Here is a 25,173-nt window from a genome sequence, read left to right on the forward strand (position 1 = left end):
CCTTTGGATGAAATGTCCTTGAGCAGAACTTTGTCAATTGGTGATTTTTGTGGGAGGCAAAGAGATCTATGTCTGGCCTTCCCCAGGCTTGGATTATCTCTGTAAACACTTGAGGATGCAACTTCCATTCGTGAGGGTGTGTCATATTTCTGCTTAGATTGTCTGCCAGCGTGTTTTCCATACCTGGCAAGTACTGTGCTTGAAGCTCGATTTGCCATTCCAGAGCCCTGTTTCAAAGTGACATGGCCAGCCTGCACAGCAGGTATGAATGTGTTCCTCCCTGTTTGTTTATGTACCACATTACTGTGGTGTTGTCTGTTCTTATTAATAATTGCCCAGGATGCAGGAGGTACTTGAAAGCTGTAATTGCATTTATCACTGCTAGCATTTCCTTTTGATTGATGTGAAGGTGCTTTTCCTTTTGGGACCATTTGCCCTGAATGCACCTGTCTGTCATGTGTGCCCCCCAGGAGTAGTCTGAGGCGTCTGTTGTGATGACTTGATTTGCTTGAGGCTTGCTGAATGGTAGACCTGCGTTTGTTTGGCATGCTTGAGCCTTTTGTAAACATGGAATTAGTGGTATTATTGTTTCCAAACTGTGGCTGTGTTGAGACCATAGGTTTTTTAGGTACCATTGAAGTTTCCTCATATGCAACTTTGCACATGGGATTAGAAGAATGCAAGATGCCATGAATCCCAGCGCCTGCAGGATTTTCCTTGCAGTTAGCCTGGTACAATTTGCTAGTATCTTGAAGTACTGAGTTAGTTGCCCCTGTTTTTCTGGCGTAAGATAGGCCATCTGGGTGTTTGTGTCCAAGTTGGCACCCAGGAAAATTATTTTCTGAGATGGTGTTAGCCTGGATTTCTCTATGTTGACTGTGTATCCCAGAGAATTCAATAACTGTATTACATAAGCCAGATGCTCCAGAAGTATGTGCTTGCTGTCCGCTTGGATCAGGCAGTCGTCCAAATAAGGGTATATTTGTATCCCTTGAAGTCTGCAGTAGGCAATTACTGATGCCAGGCATTTCTTGAATACTCTGGGCACAGTAGATAAGCCAAAGGGCAATGCAGAGAATTGATAGTGGATTGAACCTGCAAGAAATCTGAGGTATCTTCTGCAGCTTTGTCTGATTAGGACATGCAGGTATGCCTCCTTGAGGTCCAATGTTACCAGCCAAGACCCCTTGCCCAGCATGGGAAGAAGCTGCTGTAAGGTGAGCATCTTGAATTTTGGTACTAGTAGAAATGTGTTTAGGATGGATAAGTCCAAAATGGGTCTCCAATCGGTTCCCTTCCTTGGTACCAGGAATAGTCTGGAATAAAAACCTTGACCTTGCTCGTGAGTAGGTACCTCTTGAAAAGCTTTCATGTCCATGAGCTTTGAAATTTGTATTTGAGCCTCTGCCCTTTGATTGTGTGGCAGGTTTGGCATGCCTCTCATTTTTGGAAGAGTGTGAAAATGAAATCTGTAGCCTCTGTTTATAATGTCCAGGATCCATTTGTCTTTTATGACAATATGCCAATTTTTTGAAAATAATGCCAGCTTTCCTCCCAAGGGTGCTGCCACTTGAGCCTTGTTTGGCATGCAAAGGGGAAAGTCATTGGGTTTGTTTTCTGTATTGCTGTGCATTGTCTTCGCCACCTCTTGATGCTGGAGGTTGCCACTGTCTGCCTCTCTATGATCCTTGAGATTGTCCTCTGCCCCTTCCGTGTCTGTATCTACCTCTTTGGGGCTTGTCCGTGGCTGGAAAGGCCCAGTTTTTTGTAGGCCAATTTCTACTAAATCGTGGTGGTTGTACCTGCAGAAAAGCCTTAACAGTTTGCATAGATTTAGCTTTTTCTTCCATTTTCCTTAGTATTTCCTCAGCATTAGTACCAAATAACACATCCTTTTGTAAAGGAGCATCCAGTAATTTAGCCTTGGCATGATCAGGCAGGGTTTGTTCCCTAAGCCAAGCATGTCTACGAATGACTGATCCTGTAACTGCAGCTCTACTTGAGGCCTCTAGAGCATCATAACCACATTGCAAGGTGTGCTTACCCACTTGTTCTGCACTATGCATCATATCTTGCAAATCCTTCAGATCTGGTTGTTCAGGTTGTGACATTTTATTCTTTAATTGTGATAACAGAAACTGCTGATATTTAAGCATATGGAACTGACAATTTAAGGCCCTCATGGCTAGAGTGGCTGAGGTATATACCTTTTTTCCCCACCTTTCTAAGGATCTAGACTCTCTTTCGGAGGGTAATGGATTCTTAGCAGTAGAGGCCTTCATTCCCTTGGGACCCTGAGAAATGGTTTCAGGGTCAGCATTATGGCTTTTGTAAAGAAATTGGTGTGAGTTAGGAACTCTGTAGTACTTATCAGGCTTGACTGGGGCTGGAGGCAGGGGATCCGGATTAAGGCAAGCCTCTGAATAAACATCATCAAGTATGTCCAAGACAGGAGGTATCACCAGAGGCCTGTGCTGGGGTAGTAGAAGAAATTCCCTAAGCCTTTTCTTTGAATCTGAAAAATCCTGGCCTTCCCAATGGAAGTGTTCCCTCAAGGTATGCAAGGTTTCCCCGAATGAGAAATCCTCTGGGGGGGATACAGAAGGAATGGACTGTTCTGCATCAGAATCTTCAAAAGGGGAGTACGAATGCTCCTCTTCATCAGAATGTTCTGAAATAATGGAACCCTGGTCAGAAGAGGGAGATTCTTCCTCCACTCTGGGTCTCTTGTCCGGTGGGGGTTGTGAACCCCTGATAAGAGTAATTAAATCCTCAGCCATTTTGAGCATCTGCTTTTTAGGCATGGGGCCTGTAGATGGGCCCTGTGCAACAGGCCTCTGGGAGTGCATGGTTGATTTAGACTTAGTAAAGGCCTTGATGGAAAAGGAAGAAGATGGTCTGAAGACACCATGGGTGGAAGTAGATCTGTCCACATTAAGAGGTTCAACACTCACCGTGGCTTCGGTAGCTGTAGTCAGGGTGTGGGCCGAGGAACCTGCGGTCTCGGGTACAGAGGACACCGCCAGAGAAGCGTCGTCGGTAGTCAGGGGCTGCGTAGGCGCCTCACTGAAAACTGGACCACGTGTAGCCGGTCTTGGCTTGGTGTCGGTTGAGACCGCGGGCCTCGCGTGTCGATCTTTGTCCTTGCGTTTTTTGGACAAAACGGTAGTCGGAGTCTCCGAAGACATTTTATAGTTAAAAGCTTTACCGAAAAAGTGCTGGACAAACTCCGCCCGATGCTTAATAGTCCATTTATTAAAGGTAGCACAAAAGCGACAGCCCGAAACGTCGTGGTCTGGGCCTAAACAAGGTATACAGAGGGAATGGAAATCCTTATGCAGTATTTGCTTCCCACAAGAAAAACAATTGTTAACTTTGTCTGACATCGGTCTGAGGCAAGAAAAGTTTCCCCAACAGGGTACTTAGCTTTAAAGAAGACTTCGGTTTCCAAATTTTCGTAATTTCAGGAGCTGGCCGACTGGCACTTGTGAACTGCTTCTGCTTCGGGCACCGCGCGGCAAAAAAGACTGAAGAAAATGGCGTCAGCCGTGTCTTATATACCCCTGTCGCACTGACGTCAGGGAAGAAGGCGACAACAACCGATGCCAGACCTACACTTTGGAATTCGGCCGACCAAGGACCCGCCTGACGGCAGGAGAACCCATATGTAAGGACCACAGCTGTATGCACGATGAACATCTGAAGCGTGCTGAGCCATCTGTGCATTTTTTTCACAATTTTCTAAGCTTGCCCTGCTCAGGGCTTTATTGTTTTGCCTGAAAAGCTGCTTCATTTTGTGGATTACAAGTTTTATTTGGAAGCTGCTGTGAATTTTGTTTTGTTTTTTCTAATGGTGGTCTATATATTTGTCCCTGGAATTACAGGCTTATTCATTTTGCTAGTGTTACTTGCAAGGTTATAGTAGGGATCCACTAAAGAAGGATATTGGTGACCTTATATCTTTGAATACATAACAGTATGAGTTTGTAAAAGAAAGATTATGTCTACTCAGCTTGAATGAGTTCTCCAAAGGGCTACTGATGACATAGATAAAGGGCATACAGTTCATCCTGCCTACCTGGATATTTGTAAGGCCTTTTACACTAGCACCTCTGCTGGGCTTACTGACAACATCTTCCATCTCAACAATAATCCATACTTAATGGGCTGGACACCTAACTTGCTATCTGATAGAACTCATACTGTTAAAGTCAGGGATATTTTCTCTAGACAGAAAAACATCAACTGCAGTGTCCTAAAGGGCTCTGCCTTGGGTCACCTCCTTTTTAGCATACACTTCTCTAACATGGTTAGTATAAAGGCACTGTGTACAACCAAGTTTCCTTATGATCACATACTAGGGATGGTTTATCCAATCCCATTCTGTTGCTCAAATTCTCAAGCAAAGGCTGGACATATCAAATGCATGGTGCATTAATCACAGGCTTATCTCTGATGCTGAGAAATGCAGCATAGTTTCTTTTGTAAATTCAACATCTCCATCACATACCATATAGATAATATTGCACTTATATTTAATCCAGTCATCTGGCACTAGTATATCAAGGGTAATAAATTCTTCTTTGAACGGTATGCCTCTGCTATGATTAGAAAACCCTTCTACCTTGCACACCTTCTCCTTCGTGTTATCTCTTCCATATTAGGCCAGTCATTGAATATAATGCTTCTTTTGGCATGTTCCTCACTATTTACCAAAACAAGCTTGACAGACCTCAGTGTTTCCTCACCAAAATGATCTCAGGTCTTAGTTAATGTAGCAATATTAGTAGACTAAAAGTTTTGTTCAGATTCTGCTTTGCTGTTATTCAAATATCCTGCTCTCTTGTGCTCTTCTAATACTTTTAAGACATTTGAAACTTTCTGTCACATTTCATTTCTCTTACATGATCTTAAGGACACTTATTTATTATTTCTTAACCACAAAGGGTGTCCTATGCTTTCTTCAGAACCAGTTGATTGAAACCTAGCTGCCTAATCCTAAAAGCTTGTATTAAATGTATGCCCAAGACCACAGTGCACTGCTCTGTGGAGTTTCTTCCTTTGGCACCATTGTGCAACTATACAGTTAATATGTATGAGTTTCAAGGCTGCAGTGGACTTGCCCACAAACAAAAACAAACCTAATCCAATCTGTGTAATTACTTTATATGTGATTATCTTGTTTTGACCTATATGCTGCGGTGGTACAGTGGTAGCGTTGTTACCTCACAGCAAGAGGTTCTCCCATTCGATTCTCAGCTAGGCTTGGAAGTGCCTTCTGTGTGGAGTCTGCATGTCCTCCCCGTGGTTGGGTAGCATTTGAAAGACATGCGTGTGTAAATGGGCATGCCTTCGTCTAAGGTTGGGCGTTGAGCTGGCACCTCGGCATTTTTTAAAAATCTACTGCCAATTATTAGCGGACCGTAGTTCCGCTGTGGCGATCCCTTACCAGGAAAAGCCAAAAGACTAACAACAACAACAACATCTTGTTTTGACCTGTTGTGATTACTGATGTTACTTGCTAACTTTCATGTCTCAGGGTTTACATAGCAGAACTTCACATAAGTTATGGTACAGACCTTGTACTATTTTGCTTGTCTTATAAAGAATCTTCACTTTTTCTTTGTTTGTGGTGAGATAGGGTTGCAAGAAGTACACACGATATTCTAGCTGTCTTCTTACTAACTGTAAACATGCATGCCCTGTCAATGCATTAATGCTATGTTTGGCTAATAAACTGCTTCCTTTATTCCAGGATTTAATCCCCTCAGGATTCCTTTCTTTCTGTATGACTAAGAGCAACTTACACTTCTAGAAGAAGCCACCAGGTTATCAAAAAAGGACCTTGTGTCCTGTGTCCAGCAGACTTATCTGGTTGACAAAAAAGAAGCTGGACATTAACTTGACTAGTATTTCTGCAGATGATGCTTTCCTCCCTGTGCATTCAAAATTTCCCTTACTTTTTCCACTGCATTTCGTACACAGATTTCACATTATTAAACTATTTGAAGGATAGGCTAGTGAGGAAAATGTTAGTGTTGCTATCTGACAGCCCTTATTCTGTTCCTAAGCTGGAACATTTTTTGTGTATGCGCTGTATGTTTTCTGTATGTCCAAATGTGTGATATACTAACATCATATTCAGGATTAGTTTCTCAACCTTGCATCCATTGAGTGTCTGGATGGAGTTTAGCTCACCTGTAACCCAAGAATAGAGTGAATGAATAAGTGAGTGCGTGAGAGAAATTACCTGAAATAATGGTACAAAGGCCTCTCCAATTTTGGAGCATACCCTTTCCCAGAGGGGTTTCCTTGAGTGTACTAATCTCAGTTTTTGTACATTAAATCAGACTTGCAATGCATAAACCATGCTATCATCTTTGCTGTTTTTTATTCTCTAGTAGCAGATAACCTTCCAGTTGAGTTTGTTTATCTCCATCCTAATAAATGGATCAGTGCAGGAAGCCTACATTCCAGACTTGGAAACAGTCCTACATAATTTCTTTGCACAAAGTAGGCCACATTTCTTAGCTGACCAGCTGCAGGCATATCATCATACTTAGTCCCTTATACAAAATGCTCAGAATATGTGGCACACAAAACTTTTCCAGTATCTAATAAATAATATCCTTATCTCTTTACCTCAACAAAACACTGCCACACTTAACTTTCTTAACAAAATTAACTATTCTATAAATGAAGGCAACCTGGCTTCTACTGCATTCTTAGATGTCTCCAAAGCTTTTAGTAAGGTATTTTATCAAAAACTACTACATAATCTATACATTATTGGTCTCTCTAAAACCTCTACTGCCTGGTTCCTTAGCTATCTATCCAACTGACCCCAATCAGTGAAGTGGTATAACATTCACTCCTCCTTTCTACTTGTAATTGTAGGGTACACCAAGGCTCTATTTTTGACCCACTTCTGTTTAACATATTAATAAATGATCAACCAACTGTTCTCAAACAAGTTTCTATAACCGAATAAGTCAATAATTATTCTGTTATCATCTGCTCTGCCCCAAGCTTGTCTGACTTACAATAAATGATTCAAAAATATTTTTCTGTCAGTTGAATCATGGCTAAAGAATTGTCAACTGCTATTTAATAAAAAAAGCAATCAATAAATAACAATATAAAAGCCTAAAACTAATCTTATTCATTCCCAAGACATAAAATGAAAACAAAAAACGTTTTGTTGTTACATCAGTTAACAATACCAAGCGTAAGACAGTCACTCACACCAAATTATTAAGAGTGATCACACAGAAAACATGAAATTTTACCGCCACTTTAAAGATGCCTTTAAAAAAACATCAAAAGCCAGTACTATTATACAGAGACATTCTTTCATCACTGACAGTAGTAGAAAAGTGACAGCATCTGCCTACATGCTTTCAAGTCACCTTCATGCAGTCCCTATTTTCACAAACTTACTGGCCAGACAGCTAAATTCAAACAATGCCAAAACAAGACAGCTGAATCTGCAGTCGATACATCAAATAATGCAGATTACTCCACATCCCTAAGATTTCTTACATGAATGGAACTACCCCATTGTCTAACCTAGTCACAGTTAATAGCAAGCAGCCCATGATATCCAATACTAAATTGAAAGGTTTCCCTCTTAAAAAATGACTTATTGCAATATTCTCCTAACTACTAGTAATCATGCTGTAAAAACAAATGACATGTCTGCACTACCAAATCTTTTAGTATTGCGAGAGGTACTTTGTATTTTTTGTTTCCAGACTACGGGACTCTTTTCCAGTAAGTAAAAGATTTATGGAAAACCTACGCACTTTTAAAAAATACTTAACATCATATCTTATAGAATCTTGGCTTTGCTCCTTCTCGTCTGACCCCATTTAGAGTAGAAAAGCAACAGATAATATACGTTTATCCCTTCTTATCCATACTTCTGCATTTACAGTAGTGCTAATTCTTCACTATTTCTAACTGATAATATAACCTTAATGGTTTACTATTAAAGTTTTGCAACAAACTCCGTCGACTGTACTATTGTCGAACATGGAAGTTTGAAAACGGTAATATCGATGACAAAAAAACAACCTAGGAACGGGTTTTAACATGGGTCGAGACAGCGGATATGTTTGTAGTTCAGAATAACACTGAACACCTATCCTGACCCATGTTAAAACCCGTTCCTAGGTTTTTTTGTCATCGATATTACCGTTTTTGAACTTCCGTGTTCGACAATAGTACAGTCGACGGAGTTTGTTTCGAAATTTTAATAGTAAACCAACCTTAATACATATAGTCACTTTCTATAATGTAATTCTGTCCAGAACACTCGTCTCCCCCCACCCTATCTTTCTATCTTCTGACATTTACTACTTCTGCCTTTCTCTCTCTGCTATTGATATCTACTACTTCTGCTTTTCTATCTCTCTCTTTCTTTCTCTCTCTCTCCATTACTGATATATGCTACCATTTTTAAAATTTTATTTCAATTGCTATAATACTCTATTGTTTTCCATTAAACGTTCTATTTTCCCTCATAACTTTTATGAACTTTTCTCCAGTCCACCTACTTTTTAGTTTATCTGTTTCCTCCACTGTAACTTATACTAGTCTATTTCCCTTTCTGCCTACCTTTAGATATATATATATATATATATATATATATATATATATATATATATATATATATATATTTATATATAAATAACATGTTCTAATGTGCTGTAATGTAACGTGCTATTTCTGATCTTCTAAGATGTATAATATCAGACAATCCTCATACTGCCTGTTGTGTGTAAGTACAAAGCTTCATACTATATAGCTTGTAACTATCTCCTGGGCTCATTATTATCACTGGTGGTACATTAACACCATCAGACATTTGTGCTTTCTTTCCACAGTTTCTTTGTTATTGCTGTACGAACTGAATTAATGCTTGTATTCTTACCCTTACTTCAAACTGTGTCATGTCTAATGTTTCTGAGTTTAATTTGCTACTATCATTTTATCATTTTTTGCTTCTTCATCTTCTACTTGTATTTTATATTTGCATGTTTTATTTATATGATTATTTATTTACTTATTTAGTTATTTATTTTTATTGTTTAATGTATCTCAGGCCTCTTACTGAAAAGTGGATACTTTGCTGCCTGGTCAGACTTTCTTGGTTAACAAATGCAACTAAACAAACAAACAAATAAATAAATAAAAAAGAAAACTTCTTCAGGCAAGAAGAAATGGACAAGATGCATGGGTTGTATAACAGAAGGACTGTAACAGTTAGGCGTGACTGCCAAGTAAGGTAGGTGGTGACCCCATGTAGAAAAATGGGAAAGTGGGTGATGATGAGGATGACAGAGATCTGATGAGGATGACGGAGATCTGGTAGATAATTTATGCTTGATATACATCTCTGGATGCTAGGCTCAGATTTTAGAAAACACAAAATGGAATTTCTACCTCAGCATCAACAGCCTAGATACAATGACTGACATTATTTTTTGGTGGGCATCAATACAACACATACTGCAGTTATACAAATGCTGGTGTTTTAACCATTGGCAAATGTAAATGATACACATGAAGAAAAGGAAGCACTGGATAAGTTCTTCTATTGTCAGCTTTACAGTCTGGCAGTTATAGCACAGATGGTACAAAACAGAAACTAGTCATGGCAAAATCTTATCACAAGTTGATATTACAAAACAAAATGGCTGGAGAGTCACACAAATGGCTGGAGAGTCACACAAATATATCTATTAGCTGAGTATCATCCCAAGATGAAACAAATGTACCTTAAATGCTGGCTGTGTGATGTAAAGGTTACAGATTATTGTACCCTCTGCATTTTGACCCAGAATGTTACAAAAACTTCAAGGTCATCATGAATTACTGAAGATGAAGAACCTGTATAGAAGCTATATGTAGTAACCAAGGACTCATCATGAGTTAGAACAGTTAGGAATGATGGTCCAGAATGAGTCAAAATGTGTACCACATTATCAACGGGAATGAGCAACATTATACTAGCAGGCGAGTCATATCAATTTTGCCGGTCCTTTTATGGGGACAAAATTTTTAGTGTCACTTGACACACAAACTAAAGGCCCTACGAAGTTTTACCACTTCTGGTCACAGAATTGATTTTTTTCAGTAACAGAGTGACACAACAATTCAAAATGATAATAGGCCCTCAATTTACATCAGCTGATGTCTAGACATTCCTTTGTTAGAATGGCATGCAACTTATTATGTCTCCCCCTGGCATCCAGCAACTAATACACTTGCTGAGATGTTTGAACAAAGCCTGAAATGAGCACTGCAAGCCATGGAAATGACAAGCATAGTCTTCAGCAAAGGTTGCCCAATTTGCTATAATTAATCAGACTAAAGCCTTGCTGCTCTTATGGCATCTTCTTCATTCGAGACTGTACTTGTTGACAAACCTTCAACATGCTGTCCAAGATGAACAACTCAGGAAAACAAAAAAAAACAATGAAGAGTAAAAAAACCTAAATTTAGCTTTAGCACTAGAGGGTCAATCCTTACCTGGAGTTACAGAACAGATTGTGAATTTGGTCCTGATACAATTAAGGAGCAGTTGGGATTTAGGTCTAATATGGTCAGGTTGGACCCCCACGTCATTTGGCAGTGCCATGTTAATTAACTAAGAAATACCAGACTAAGAAAAGCTAAGGAATAACCTGCTCTGCCTGTTGTAATGTTTCTTCTACGCAGCCAAAACTATTAATTCTCATAACTGACAGAGGCTGATGTGCAGAGTTTATGTGCATTGACCCTATGTCTTCTACAGAGTCCACTACCACAGTCCTAAATCTATAGAAGGTGCTTAATGAGCATAAGCTTTACCTAACATGTATTTGTAAGCCACCACAGAGGCAGAGTCTTTTAAATTTGTTTTTTTTTTTTTTTGGGGGGGGGGGCAATATTTAACAATATGTAAAAATGATACTATTAAAAAAGTGTTTTTTAATTAGGAGTAGAGTTGTATACTAATAACTGAAGTATGTACACCTGATCTGTAATCTGTTGCTAGTGCTTGTATCCCATGGATGTGTTATAATTTTGATTAATAATGCCTTGCACTTTGGTCTCAGTGAAATGAAAGTAAAGCTATGCCACTCCAGTTTTCTTGCATGCATATTATTTTTGATAGTGTCTACAAACTTACACTCTTAGTGTCTCCATTGAGGAAAAAATGATGCATCACAGAAAGTCAAACAGTACATAACCAGTGCCTTTATTTACTAATATATGCTCATTTAGGTAGGTACCTAAATACACTACTGTGCCTGTCAGCCTTCTTGGCATACTGAGGAGAGGAGACCATTTTTGTGTCATTGTGAGTAGTAGATGAACTATTAAATGTTCTTCTGACACAAACAAAGACTTCTGTTACATTAACTGTAGAAGCAGATTTCCCAGGTAAAATCACAAAAGAAATATATTCACATATCTGACAAAAATGTCACAATAACTATGATAGTATCCATCAGATTTCCCTCCTATACATTGTTATTTCGAAATAACCAACAGAAATTTAAAATCATGCACTCCTTCCCATTCTCATCTGAGCTTATGAATAAATATTTGTCCAAACATCAGTTTTGAGTACTTGTAGTGACTCTTCTGCCCCCCTTTGAAGACACCCAGGTTTTCTTACTGTGGAAGGTTGGCGTTGTGCAGGGCTCTCTCCACATCCATGTCATCACTGTCAAAGTCAATGATGATCACATTGAAGTTCTTGTCCTTGGTCTGCTGGTAGAGGGATTCCAGGTCATCGATGAACTGCTGAACCCACCGAGCCTGATTCTTCACTGAAGGCAAATACAGCACAGTAAGCAAATCATGACAAGCAACACATACAAGTAACACTTTTTTTTAATCTTTTTTTTTCTTCCTGCTCCCTGACCTCAAAATTTTGGAATCTCTACTTATTACCCATTCATGTCTGCCCCCCTGGGAGGCCCAAGAGCTGGGTGGTGCTTTCCCAAGACAGTCACATTGCAGAAAATGGTGTTTATGTTATTAATCTACCATCCATTAATATTGCTGTTTGCCCAGAATGTCCAGTACATCTCCCTCCAAAAATGCCCCCCCCCCCCAGAAAGGAACATTGGCTTCTGGTTGCTCTACCTTTATCCTTTTATCAAAAGATTATTCCTCCTGCACATAAACTGATAACTGAAAGTAGATCAATTGGTATCCCAAATGGGAGCTGGCTGAGCTACAAATCAGTAAAGTGCAATCAATTAAATAAACCATTTCACTAAAATTGCATTCAAATAATGACTGAAATTGCAGTCAAGATAAATTACTGTTAAATAGCTGATACACTTCATACATTTTTCAATGACCCCTAAAACATTCATATCTGCAAAGAACAGAATCATAAGAATGTAAGGCTGGAAGAACAGCATACAAGTTAAGGCGTTTAAAATTAATCACCGCTTGCCTTCTTTGGCATGATTATCACTACAGCTTTCTTACAGATGTAGCAAACCACCTTGTTTGTCTTTAACTTGTAATTCTAAACAGGTAGATCCCATTTTCTGTGGAAGCCTGCAGTGGAAAACACCAGCATATGGCAAGAAAAACATAAAATACAAAGAATAACAAGTAGTGATTTGCAAAATAGATCTATGGAAGAATAAAACCTTCAGCAATTTAAGATGCAGCAGAGTTTACTGAACAGGATTAATGATAATGTGGGCTAAAGTTGCAAAGACAAAACAGCCACAGCTAACAACATTTCAAACAAGCAGAATCAGGACTTAAACACTTACTGCTTTTCGAATCTATGTATAAAAATGAAGCTCCATATACTTGTACTATTATTTAAATCAAAGGACAAAAATGAACTTCCATGCAGACATCCATCCATCCAACTATCTATGTCTGTCTGCCTAATATCTATCCATCATAACAATATAAATACATTTCATTCTTTCATTCATTCATCTGTCCATTCTTTGATTACCCATCTAATACATTTCTGGGTCACAGGAAAGACAGTGACTATCTTGACAGTCTGTGGCATAAAGCAAAGGAACTGCCCTTAGATATATGCAAATCTTCTTCTTCTTCTTTTGGCTTTTCCCAGTTAGGGGTCGCCACAATGGATCACATGTCCGCTCATGAATGGCAGTGGAGTTTTACAGTGTTGAGTTGCCAGCCCGGCGCTCAACCTTCCACAGAAGGCACACACATGCATGCACTCACACCTAGGGTCAATTTAGAGTGTCCAATCCACCTACAGCATGTCTTTGGGATGTGGGAGGAAACTGGAGCAACCAGAGGAAACCCACGCGACCACAGGGAGGACATGCAGACTCCGCACAGAAGGCACCCCAGCCGAGGATCATACCGGAGAACCTCTTGCTGTGAGGTGACAACACTAACCGCTGCACCACTGTGGCCGCCCCCTTAGATATATGCAAATACTGTCAAAACATAGAGGAATATAGTTGGCCGCCCCTTAGATATATGCAAATACTGTCAAAAAATAGGGGAATATAGTTGGTGTTACTTAATATGGTCAGCAAATCAAACACCTTAAATTAAAGAGCACCTCCTGTCTATTAATTTAAAACATCTGTTACTATGCTAAAAATATCTCTAAGTCTCAAACTGGTTAATACAAATGCATCCCTTTAGAAGGAAATCTTCCACAGGCACTGGAGTATATGTTAGTAATGAAAATTTATTTATTTTACATTTGTTGACCAGGCTAGTCTAACTGGATGGCCCGGGGAGATACGCTCTGAGGAAGTAAAAATATAATCACATTATACAAAGATTAATTTGTATGTTAAACATTGCAAGAAAAAAAAACAGGGAATAATCACAGTGGTCGTTTGTTCATAGCATAGTGCTAGTTATACAAATACACTTACTACAATACAAATGTAGTTGCAATACAACATATAAAAAGATAGCAGCTGAGTTAGATAATTTATTAGTAAACAAATTGACATAAAGAAGGAAAACAAAAAGTAGGAGTTGTAACAATCAGTGTAAGAGTAAAAACTAGTCTCCATTAAGGAAATTAAGAGGATGTAAGTAAAAAAAAATCTAGAAAGGTCTAGGTCAGTTGTTAAGAAAAGGAAATAGAATATTGAGAAGAAGAGAGTAGGTAGATCCAAGTAAGAAAGGTGGTAGATCAGTCAGGTTTGGTACAGGGGCACAACCAGTGTGTTCTGAGAAAATGTTTCAGTTTGTTTTTAAAGAGTGATACAGAGGGAACTGAGGAAAGTTTGTTAGGAAGAAGGTTCCAGGATTTTCCAACAGCATTAGAGAAAAGAGGGTCTCCAGCCCTGTTGTTTGACTTACAAATATTTACAAGAAGACTATGTGATAAACGTAAGGTCTTTAGATTGTTGTAGGGGATAATGAGGGTAGATAGTATAGGGGTATTGGTGGGATGGTAAAGGGTTTTGTGGGCAATGGTAAGTTGGTGGAATTTAAGCTGATTTTGTAATTCAAGCCATCCTAGTTGCTTTAGGTTAATACAGTGGTGGGTTCTGAAAGGTTTACCTGTAGCAAATCTGGCTATGCTACTGTAGGCATTTTCCATTTTATTAAGGTTGTTTTTAGAGAGATTAGTGTATATGGGTGCTGCATAGAGGAGAGTAGTGTGAGCAATAGTTATTCTTGCTGCAAGAGAGAGAAAGGGTTTGATCCTGTAGAGAGAGCCCAGTTTTCTATTAACAGATTTTAAGGTATTATTAATATGGGTGTCAAAGTTAAGGTTGTTATCAATGGTGATACCAAGTAGTTTGGTAGTTGTGTCTGGGGATATAGGAGTACTGTTATTGGATGTTACTGTGAAGTCTATTGGGGGGGCTTACAAGTAGGAGTGAAAAGGAGGAGTTTAGTTTTTTTGGGGTTTAGAAGGAGACAGCGTCGAGTAAACCCTTGTTCAACTGTGTTACAGACCTTTTGGCAGAGGGAGTGAAGTTCAGATATTGATGTGGCTGAGCATATAAGTGTCGAATCATCAACATATTGTATGCATGTAGCTTGGCGGATTGCTAGGTGAAGGTCGTTGATAAATATAGAAAATAGGAGGGGTCCTAATATGGACCCTTGGGGGACCCCTATGTTGACGTGTAGATAGATTATTATGCCATAGCATGGCCTGTTGTCTGTTATCCAGATAGGATTGGAACCATTTTATAGCAGATGCATCTAGTGACAGAGATTTGAGGATTTTATAAGTATCTGGTGATTTACCATATCGAACGCCTTAGACAGATCTATAAACAGTGCAGAGGAAAGCAGATTAAGGTACAGAGAGTGACGGAAAGAAGGGGAGCAGCAGTGCTGTGTGAGGGTCTGAAAGGGCAGTAGTAGTGCTGTGTGAGGGCCTGAAAGGGCAGTAGTAGTGCTGTGTGAGGGTCTGAAAGGGCAGTAGTAGTGCTGTGTGAGGGTCTGAAAGGGCAGTAGTAGTGCTGTGTGAGGGTCTGAAAGGGCAGTAGTAGTGCTGTGTGAGGGTCTGAAAGGGCAGTAGTAGTGCTGTGTGAGGGCCTGAAAGGGCAGTAGTAGTGCTGTGTGAGGGTCTGAAAGGGCAGTAGTAGTGCTGTGTGAGGGTCTGAAAGGGCAGTAGTAGTGCTGTGTGAGGGTCTGAAAGGGCAGTAGTAGTGCTGTGTGAGGGTCTGAAAGGGCAGTAGTAGTGCTGTGTGAGGGTCTGAAAGGGCAGTAGTAGTGCTGTGTGAGGGTCTGAAAGGGCAGTAGTAGTGCTGTGTGAGGGTCTGAAAGGGCAGTAGTAGTGCTGTGTGAGGGTCTGAAAGGGCAGTAGTAGTGCTGTGTGAGGGTCTGAAAGGGCAGTAGTAGTGCTGTGTGAGGGTCTGAAAGGGCAGTAGTAGTGCTGTGTGAGGGTCTGAAAGGGCAGCAGTAGTGCTGTGTGAGGGTCTGAAAGAGCAGTAGTAGTGCTGTGTGAGGGTCTGAAAGGGCAGCAGTAGTGCTGTGTGAGGGTCTGAAAGGGCAGTAGTAGTGCTGTGTGAGGGTCTGAAAGGGCAGTAGTAGTGCTGTGTGAGGGTCTGAAACCACGTTGTGAGTTGGAAAGTAAGTTATTGTGGATTAGGTGGTCTAGCAATTGTTTATGGATGCACCTTCTACCTGAAACCTATCTACAGGAACTAGCAGGCTTACTTGTAGCATTCCTGGGTGTCCAACTAATGCTTATGTTTTTTTTTCAACATAATCTTTGCTAATCCTGTGTGTGTCAACACACAGCTTTTAAAAGATGGGACTTTTTGCTTGGTCAGACAGAAGCCTCACCTGTGGAGTAGATGCAATGCCCATGGCTTTCCCGATAGACTTCTGCCTGACTGAAGTGGGGCTTCCCAGTCGAAGTGTTGGCAAGGATGAAGCATTTTACTTTATCGGTGATGTAGTAATTCTGTTGTTTCTTGATATACTATGATTAATTGCTTTATTTAAGTTATACCATGTTGTTTTATATGTAATGTCCAATTTTACTGTAATGAAGTGACTACCGCCTGACTTCTTTGTCTTGAATATTTCTGATCCTGCTAACATTAAACTGATTGGGTAATACACTTATGCACGTGATTACTGCCATATACACCAATTATACCATGGAGACAAATTACATAAAAAGGCAAATAACACATTTGGTTAAAGTTAAATTGGAGGTACTCAACACATGTTCATCTCCACTTTTCACATACATGCCTGTGGTAGAGTTCCTTCTAAAGGAAGGCATTTGCATAAACTAGTTTGAGACTTAGATATTTTTAGCATAGTAACAGATATTTTAAATTAAGAGATAGGAATCACTCTTTGCTTTTAGGTGTTTGATTTGCTGACCATAAAAAGTAACGCAAACTATATGCCTCCATTTTTTTTGCTTATATTTGCATATATCTGATTATTGTGTTTATGTTATATGTGTGCATGTGCCTTGTGCCTGTGTGTCTATTTCTAAATGTATGTTTGCGTGTGTGTGTGTGTGTGTCTGTGTGTGTGTGTGTGTGTGTGTGTGTGTGTATATATATATATATATATATATATATATATATATATATATAAAAAATTTCTGTAGCACTTACATATATATATTTAAGTGCCACATGGGCTATCGCTGCACACATTTAATCAACTGATGAAATGGTGTTTTCTGTCACTGGTACAGTTTGTCAAATTATGTAACAGTCAAAATTCATCATATTGACTATTGCATAATTCAAAGGCTTTTGCCCTTTTTTGAGTTTGTGTGACCCTGGAGTTAGTGTGTTTAATTTCCTGGGATGTTGGGGCAGAACCCCCATATTGCAGCAGGGTGTAGAGGTAAAGTCCCCAACTTACAAAGCTATTTTAGTTTTTTTTTCTGTTTTTGTTTGTTTTTACTTTTCATAATTGCAAATGTAACCTATGGATTTATATTTGTGATTACCTTTTTGAGATGATTTTAGTGGTGATTAATGGTAATTGCTGGTGAGTTTGTTCAATGGTTTGTGCTTGATCAAACTCACTGGTGATTGTTCATTATAAACTCATGTAGATATAGACATGCATATGTATATGTATGTCCATATGTATGGACATACATATGTATATGTATGTACATCTACAGAGGCAGCTCCTAAATGTTTTATTGCAACAAATGGGTCCACTCCAAATATCTACCTTTTGATCTAGTAATCATGACTAGACTAATTTATAAACATAGATCTTGGAAAGCATTAAGTGAGTCTATACTCTAATAGGATAGACTAATTTAAAGCAAAGAATGAGATACTAGGTTAGGCTTAAAATGCCTACAAAGACAGTTAGTCTAATGCTAACCTAAGAATCTGTATTAGTGCATGTGTGTGTTATTTATATATATTATATGCATACATATATATATATATATATATATGGATACAGACATGTATATATTTATTTATATATATATATATATATATATATATATATATATATATATACACACACACACCACACCACACACACACACACACACACACACATATATATATATATATATGTGTGTGTGTGTGTGTGTGTGTAAATATATATAGAGTAATCATTAAGTTAGTTGACTAATGTTTTATTTGATAGGTCTCTCGCCTGTTGCATTTGGTCACTAGGAAAGCTGATCAGCTTTTTTTGCAGGATGGATGTAATATCTTGGTTAAGGAATATGTAATACCTTGGTTAAGGAATATGCCCTATCACTTGTATTGTGTGTTCTTGGAGTTGGTATATTTAATTAGCACATAATGCAGGGACACAGCCCCTCACATGAGGCTGCTGTGGGGCTTGCCCCCTGAATTTAACACTGTTTTTAATTATCTTCCTCCAAGGTTATGTCTCACAGCATGAGAACTGGTCTGTTTTTAAGACTGTTTTTGTTGTCTTTCTTTCTTTCCTTTTAAGATACTCTGATTAATATCACATTGCAAAGTTGCAGACTCATCTGGCAGTGAACAATGAAGTAGATGATTAAACAATAAAAATATTGCACTAATGAAACCTCCATTTCTTCTGACAAAGCCAACTCATCATATTCAGCAACAGTCTACACCTTAAATGTATAAACTCCATCCAATTTTATCATCAGATCTAGAAATGGTCTTACTCCATCTGGAAAAAAGAAAGCAGGACATGTTAGCTATATTTTAAATTTTTATGGCATTCCCTTATAGCCAAAGAAATCAAACTTTCTACCTCATCTTTTGTCTTAAAAAGTCTTGGTTATAAAACCTTATATCAAACCACTGTAAAACCCTTGCTACAAGGGTCGAGAAGTGAGACAGAACCTGCTCATTCATGAACCTGTAAGCAACTTGAATAAGAATAATTATGTGTTAAAAGGCACATATGTCATACTCTGCTGAATGAAGTCAATAAACTGATGTCTCAATAATGGGTCTACATTAATCGAAAACCCATATAATCGAACACCACAACACTGACACACATAGCACGAACAGCAAATACGCCGAACCCCCTAAACTGCGAATGTTCAAATCTCGAACCATCATAGTCAGCCAAAACCACCGTATGCTACATACTACATACCCAAACATAATAAATAAAACACATACATACACTATCCAAACCCTTCTTCTAACCCTACACTAAACCTTACATACATTACTGTCTATGCACTTACCTTAACCTGCACCCTAACCCTAAGGTCTGTAACTATCGCACACTTACCCTACAGACATATACCCAAACAAAACAAATAATCCACACAAATACAGTTAACAAAACCCTACTTCTAACCCTACACTAAACCTTACATACATTACCTATCTATGCACTTACCTTAACCCGTACCCTAACCCTAAGGTCCTTAACTATCGCACACTTACCTTACGGAGCTATACTGCAGACGGGCCAACCACGACACTTCGACATTTTGTGTTTCACGGTTTTGAACATTCGCCGTTACCGTACTTCGCACTATACGTGTCGGTCTTGTGGTGTTTGCGGAAATGGGATTTCAGTCTCGTAATATAGACCCCACAATAATAATATTCTTTGACGGAAAATACAGTCCAAAATGTGCTATATTAATTGCACACTTTCAGCATAAGTCAAACCTTCCTCACTTACTGCAAACTTCATCTCTTATAAATAAGCTCTTCAGGTGACCTCTATATTCTTCCACAACCATCTGATATCCTGCTATTATAAATTTCTCAGGAAAATCAAAAAATTGTCTCAAGAAGCTTCCTTCTTTTTTGCAAGGACATAACACTGCCAGCCTGTACACAAATTCCTTCATCCTTTTCTTCATCATAAACTAGATTCTGTAAGAAACCATCTAGTTTAGTCATAACCTTTTGCAGCTCTAGTAAACGGATATATAAGGAAGGGACCTCCAAAGCAGAAATGCAAGCAACCTCCACCCCCCAACACAACCCAAATAACACATAGCCCACAAACTCACTGTGCCACTCAGCCACAGACCATAAGGCATAACAACGTACCCAACACTCTAGTCTTAGGTGACTCTATAGTCAGGCACACTGATGTTCCACTCACCAGGCTAAATAAGGAGAAAGTTACTGTCAGCTGCCTGTCAGGTGCCAGGATCCGCCACACAACACATGCACTCAGGTCACTCCACAGCAAGTACAAATATGACTCTGTCATTGTACATGTTGGCGTGAATGACCTGAGACGTACCTCCCTGGACTACATGAAAAGAGACATGGAGGAGCTTTCTGATATTGTAGCCCAGGCAGGCATGACCCTAGCCGTGAGTAGCATCCTGCCATCATCCAGGATGATACCACAGTACAAGGACAAAATGAGTGACTTTAACAATTGGCTAAGCTTCTCGTGTCATTCTAAGGGGATCCAGTATCTGTCTGCCTGGGATGACATGATCGATAAACCATGATGCTTTGCCAGAGATGGCCTGCACCTGTCACCCTTGGGATTCCGGATACTGGCTAAGGCTCTTGCCACCCATATAGTGCCTTTTTTAGGCAAAATTCAAATGACAAATTCACCACCGTAACAGGTACAAGCAAGCAAAATCTGAGGGTAATGTTAATTAATGCTAGACGTCTAACCCCCAAAATACACTCACTCGAGGCACTCCTTAAAATGGAGAACATCGACATCTGTGCAGTGACAGAGACCTGGTTCAAGGCTCCAGACAGCACCCCTGCATTACCAGGCTATAATTCATACCACACCTTACAGCCACCTAACCTGGACCGAAGCACTAAAGGCGGAGGCATGTCCATATTCATTAAAGATATCCACATCTCCAGGCTAGTTGCTTAACATAATGCATCTGAAATTATCCAAGTGCAAATAACTCTGGGCAAGACCGCAATGCAAATTGTAGCTTACTACAGATCCCCCACCATGCCCCTGGATTCCCACTCCTCATTTCTTGATACACTGGAAAATATTAGGGTACAACCTAACACCCTAATAATGGGTGATTTCAACTACCCCACCATTAACTGGGAAAACTACTCATGTACCAACTCTTGTACTCAACGTTTTCTGGAATTCATAAATTCCAATGCCTTGGATCAACTTATCCACACCCCCACCAGGGGCAGCAATATCCTAGACCTGGTCATTACCAACATGGGCAACCAGTGTTCCACACCAGAGGTCAATTCCTTGTTGGTCCGATCCGACCACAAGCAAATCACCCTAGATATCCACATCCCATCCCCATCCCCATTAGAGAAACCACCGTAAAATTTTCTCCAAAGCCAACTTCATGCTTCTTAAGACAGAAGTGGCAAACTTCACGACACCCATGCTGATGGACAATAGAGATACGAATGCTGAATCCTATACAATTGCACTTTATAAGCACTTACATGAGTGCATGGATCGTGCAATCCCTAACAGAACCAAAATGCTTTCCTCCAAATAAAGGAAGCCAATCTGGTGGTCCCCTGCTATAAACAAACAACAGAAGAAAGAAACTGTTGCAAAAAAGAGTAAAATCCCATGACTGGAAGAACTCAGTGGTCAGCATCAGTAAGAAGCTGAGATCCCTCATAAAATCCTCCAAAACTAGTTACGAAAACAAAATCACCACTGATTCTAAAGACAACCACAAAGCATACTATAGCTATGTCAAGAATCTCAATGGCAACACTCAGATCTGCTCTGGGATACAGCACAATGGCACTAAATATACAGAACCAACTGATATTGCCAACATCCTGGCAGACAGGTTCAGTGCTAACTTTACCCCTCTCTCATCCACTAAAGGGCCCATCTCTATACCGGAAGAATGCAAAGTACCTGTAATCACGGCTGCACAGGTAAAACACACTCTCCAAAGCCAAGAACACAGCATCCATGGGACCTGACAACATCCCAGGCTGTGTTCTACATGAACTACAGAACGAACTGGCACCCCACCTAAGTACCATGTTCAATCATAGCCTTACCTCAGGCTTTGTGCCCACTGAATGGTGCACAGCAATGGTTATCCCACTCCACAAACGGGGAGCCACCACGGACCCTGGGAACTAATGCCCCATTAGCCTGACGAGCCTGGTCTGCAAGGCTATGGAGCGTATCATCATGGAACTTATAAACAATGACATTGGTAATCTCCCAACTCTGGACCCTACCCAGTTCGGGTTTGTAAAAGACAGATCATGTCTCCTAAACCTGACAGACTTCTTTGAAGCGGTCACCAAAGCTGTAGATGAGGGTAAGGTGGTTCACACAGCCTATCTAGATCTCGCCAAGGCTTTCAACACCATCCCCCACTCTGGAATTATAGACAAACTCACTAAACTAGGTATAAATCCCTATGTCACAAGATGGGTTGCCAACTGGCTCACTGACAGAACCCACACTGAAAACAGCAGACTCTAAATTCAACTTCAGACCAGTGACAAGTAGAGTACCACAGGGTTCAGTCCTAGGTCCTCTCCTGTTTGGTATCTACTTCTCTGAAGTACAGGCTAACACAGAAGGTTTTTGGCTAACAAAGTTCGCAGATGACTGCAAACTAGGAGCCATAATCAAAACTCCCAATGATGTGGACATCCTACAAAAGGGCCTTACTGAGACAGATGCCTGGTGTCAAAGCCATGGCCTCAAGCTCACTGCCAAAAATTGTATTGTCATCCCTTTTGGTAAAAACTCTGTACCCATGAACTACCACATAGGCGGTAGTCTACTTAACACTGAAAGTGTGATAAGAGACCTTGGGCCAGAGGTGGACAGTAGTCTCTCCTTTGATAATCACATCGCCACAGTAGTTAGGAAATCCTTCTATGTGGCACACCTCATCACAAAAGGTTTCTCATCCAGGAAAAAAAGAGGTCATTGTTCCCCTCTACTCATCACTCATTAGACCCATTATAGAGTACAACGCCCCTTTTGGTATGTACCTTACAAGACATCTACAACAACTGGAAAGGCCACAGAAGTACCTCACAAAGAGGATTACTGGCCACAAACAGATGCCCTACGCAGACCGTCTCAAAAAACTCCAGCTTTACTCCATCACATATCGCCTACTCAGAGGTGATCTCTGCCTAACATACAAAGCTATGTCAAACCCAGAGCTGTTGGGCATGCTCCATGTAAAGAAATCCCAATTCCTCCAAGCTACATGTTCTAGGGACCTAAACCTCGTCACCACAATAAACGGAACATGCTGGAGAGCTAGATTCCTGTCCCAGAGACTTCCCATACTCTGGAACAAACTACCTATCTATATCAAACAAAGCTCCTCATTAGCACTCTTTAAGAAAAATCTTGATGATTGGATGGGAGATAGGAAATTCACCCCAGGGATCACTTCTGTGGCTCTGCTTGACAGGGGCACAGGAAAATAATTTTCTTGGGTGGCAAAAGCCAGGGTACTGTTTGGCTAGGCTTACATAGGCCCTAAGGCCTATAGCCTAGTATCTACATATGAACCTATAGTATCCAAAAAAGCCTTAACTTTCTGAACTTCATTTACTAGAGCATCTTCACAGCTATGTACTCTGTCATTAATTCTAAATTTTTAGATAAATCTGTATTAATGCCAGAAAATGTTTCTAATTTACTACTTCACATGAATGGAACAAGCTAATGCTCAATCTATTTTTACTAACTTTTGTGAAAATAAGCACATTTAGGCAATTTACTACAATCATATTATGGGATGGCTGCAGTGGTGCAGCGGTTAGCGTTGCCACCTCACAGCAAGAGGTTCTCCGGTTCGATCCTCAGATGGGGTGCCTTCTGTGCGGAGTCTGCATGCCCTCCCTGTGGTCGCATGGGTTTCCTCTCGGTGCTCTGGTTTCCTCCCACATCCCAAAGACATGCTGTAGGTGGATTGGCCACTCTAAATTGGCCCTAGGCATGACTGTGTGCATGTGTGTGCCTTCTGTGGAAGGTTGGGCGCTGGGCTGGCAACACGACACTGTATAACTCCACTGCCAATCATGAGTGGACAGATGATCCACTGTGGCGACCCCTAACCGTGAAAAGCCGAAATAAAAAGAAGTATAATCATATTATGAACAGCGGGCAGAGATTATTTTTTATTTTTTTCCTGAGAGCAACTGCAACATTACCCAGAAGTCCATTTTTAATATACTGAAAGGTGATCTAAATATAATGTGATTGTCTTCTTTGCAACAATGCCTCCTATCTATGGTAGTCATTTCTAAATCTGTAAATGGAACCAGACATACAGCAAAAGTCCTGGCTGTTGCTACAGAAACATTTTTTATTGTGGTTAACTATACATTTTTCATCTGCATATGTGTTTATGTCCCATTACTGTCATCTTATACCTAACATTTTATAATCTAAAACTCAGTTATAAAATGTCAGAATTGCAAGACTATAAAGAAGGTATACAGTTTGAATGTGTGTGTAACCTATCTTGTTTGAGTTCATATGTCAACCAAATAGAGTTTGTTTTCTTTATCTGTTGTACAAATTTCAAGATATAATGTCCATTTATACTCAATTACTTTCTTGCTGTGCTTCTGGCACAAAAGGATGAAAAGATTCTGCCCTGACAGAAATGATTCTCTTTTATAAACATCACAGAAAAAAAAAACTAAATTAAACAGCTGATAAACACAAGCATCATAATCGACTTTGATTGTACAAACACAGTTTTGGTTCCCAATGAGCCAGGGTCAATGTTCCTAAATCACACTCTGAAGCAGAGAAGAAACTACACCACTCAGGGGGCATTACTAACATAAAATTTTGACCATAAGGCAATGTTCTACACTTCCATACTTACACAGGCAGCATACCTCTCAACCACTTAGATCAAGAAATCTGGACAAAGACATAAATAATGGGGGGACAAAGGCCTCAAAATAGGGACATTTTTTAAATATTGTTCATCACAAACTTAGAAAGTTGATATAATAACAGGTTTTGCATTTGCATGACTTCTCTCAAGGGTATGAAGTCTGAAACCCAAATGTCTGTCATTATTTTCTGTCTCTGACACTCAATGATTTGTCAGAAAACCAGAATTTTATGAGAAACAGACCAAAAATGTGGGCAATCTGTGAAAATATGTATAGCTGAGAGGTAAGATTGGCAATGGTCCTCTAAAATGTTGCCCTGACATGATCCCCTTATAAATTGTTTAGGGAAAAAGAAATGATTTAACATAAAACAGTCTTTCTCTGCTGAAAGTAACTATTACTTTATAAA

At 39.8% G+C, this 25,173-nt stretch overlaps 1 protein-coding gene across 1 annotated transcript in view; it reads right to left on the reverse strand.

The window, feature by feature from the left end:
* The window catches only part of B4GALNT4 (beta-1,4-N-acetyl-galactosaminyltransferase 4), a 1,859,522-nt gene that overhangs the window by 177,919 nt on the left and 1,656,430 nt on the right, over positions 1 to 25,173 (reverse strand). The window contains exon 15 of the mRNA XM_044082670.1: positions 11,672 to 11,825. Coding sequence (XP_043938605.1) covers positions 11,672 to 11,825 — 154 coding nt within the window. The remainder of the gene's footprint in view (positions 1 to 11,671; positions 11,826 to 25,173) is intronic.

Source organism: Protopterus annectens, chromosome 9.part0 (assembly GCF_019279795.1).
Source record: "Protopterus annectens isolate FY-2018-M chromosome 9.part0, PAN1.0, whole genome shotgun sequence".
NCBI lineage: Eukaryota > Metazoa > Chordata > Ceratodontiformes > Protopteridae > Protopterus > Protopterus annectens.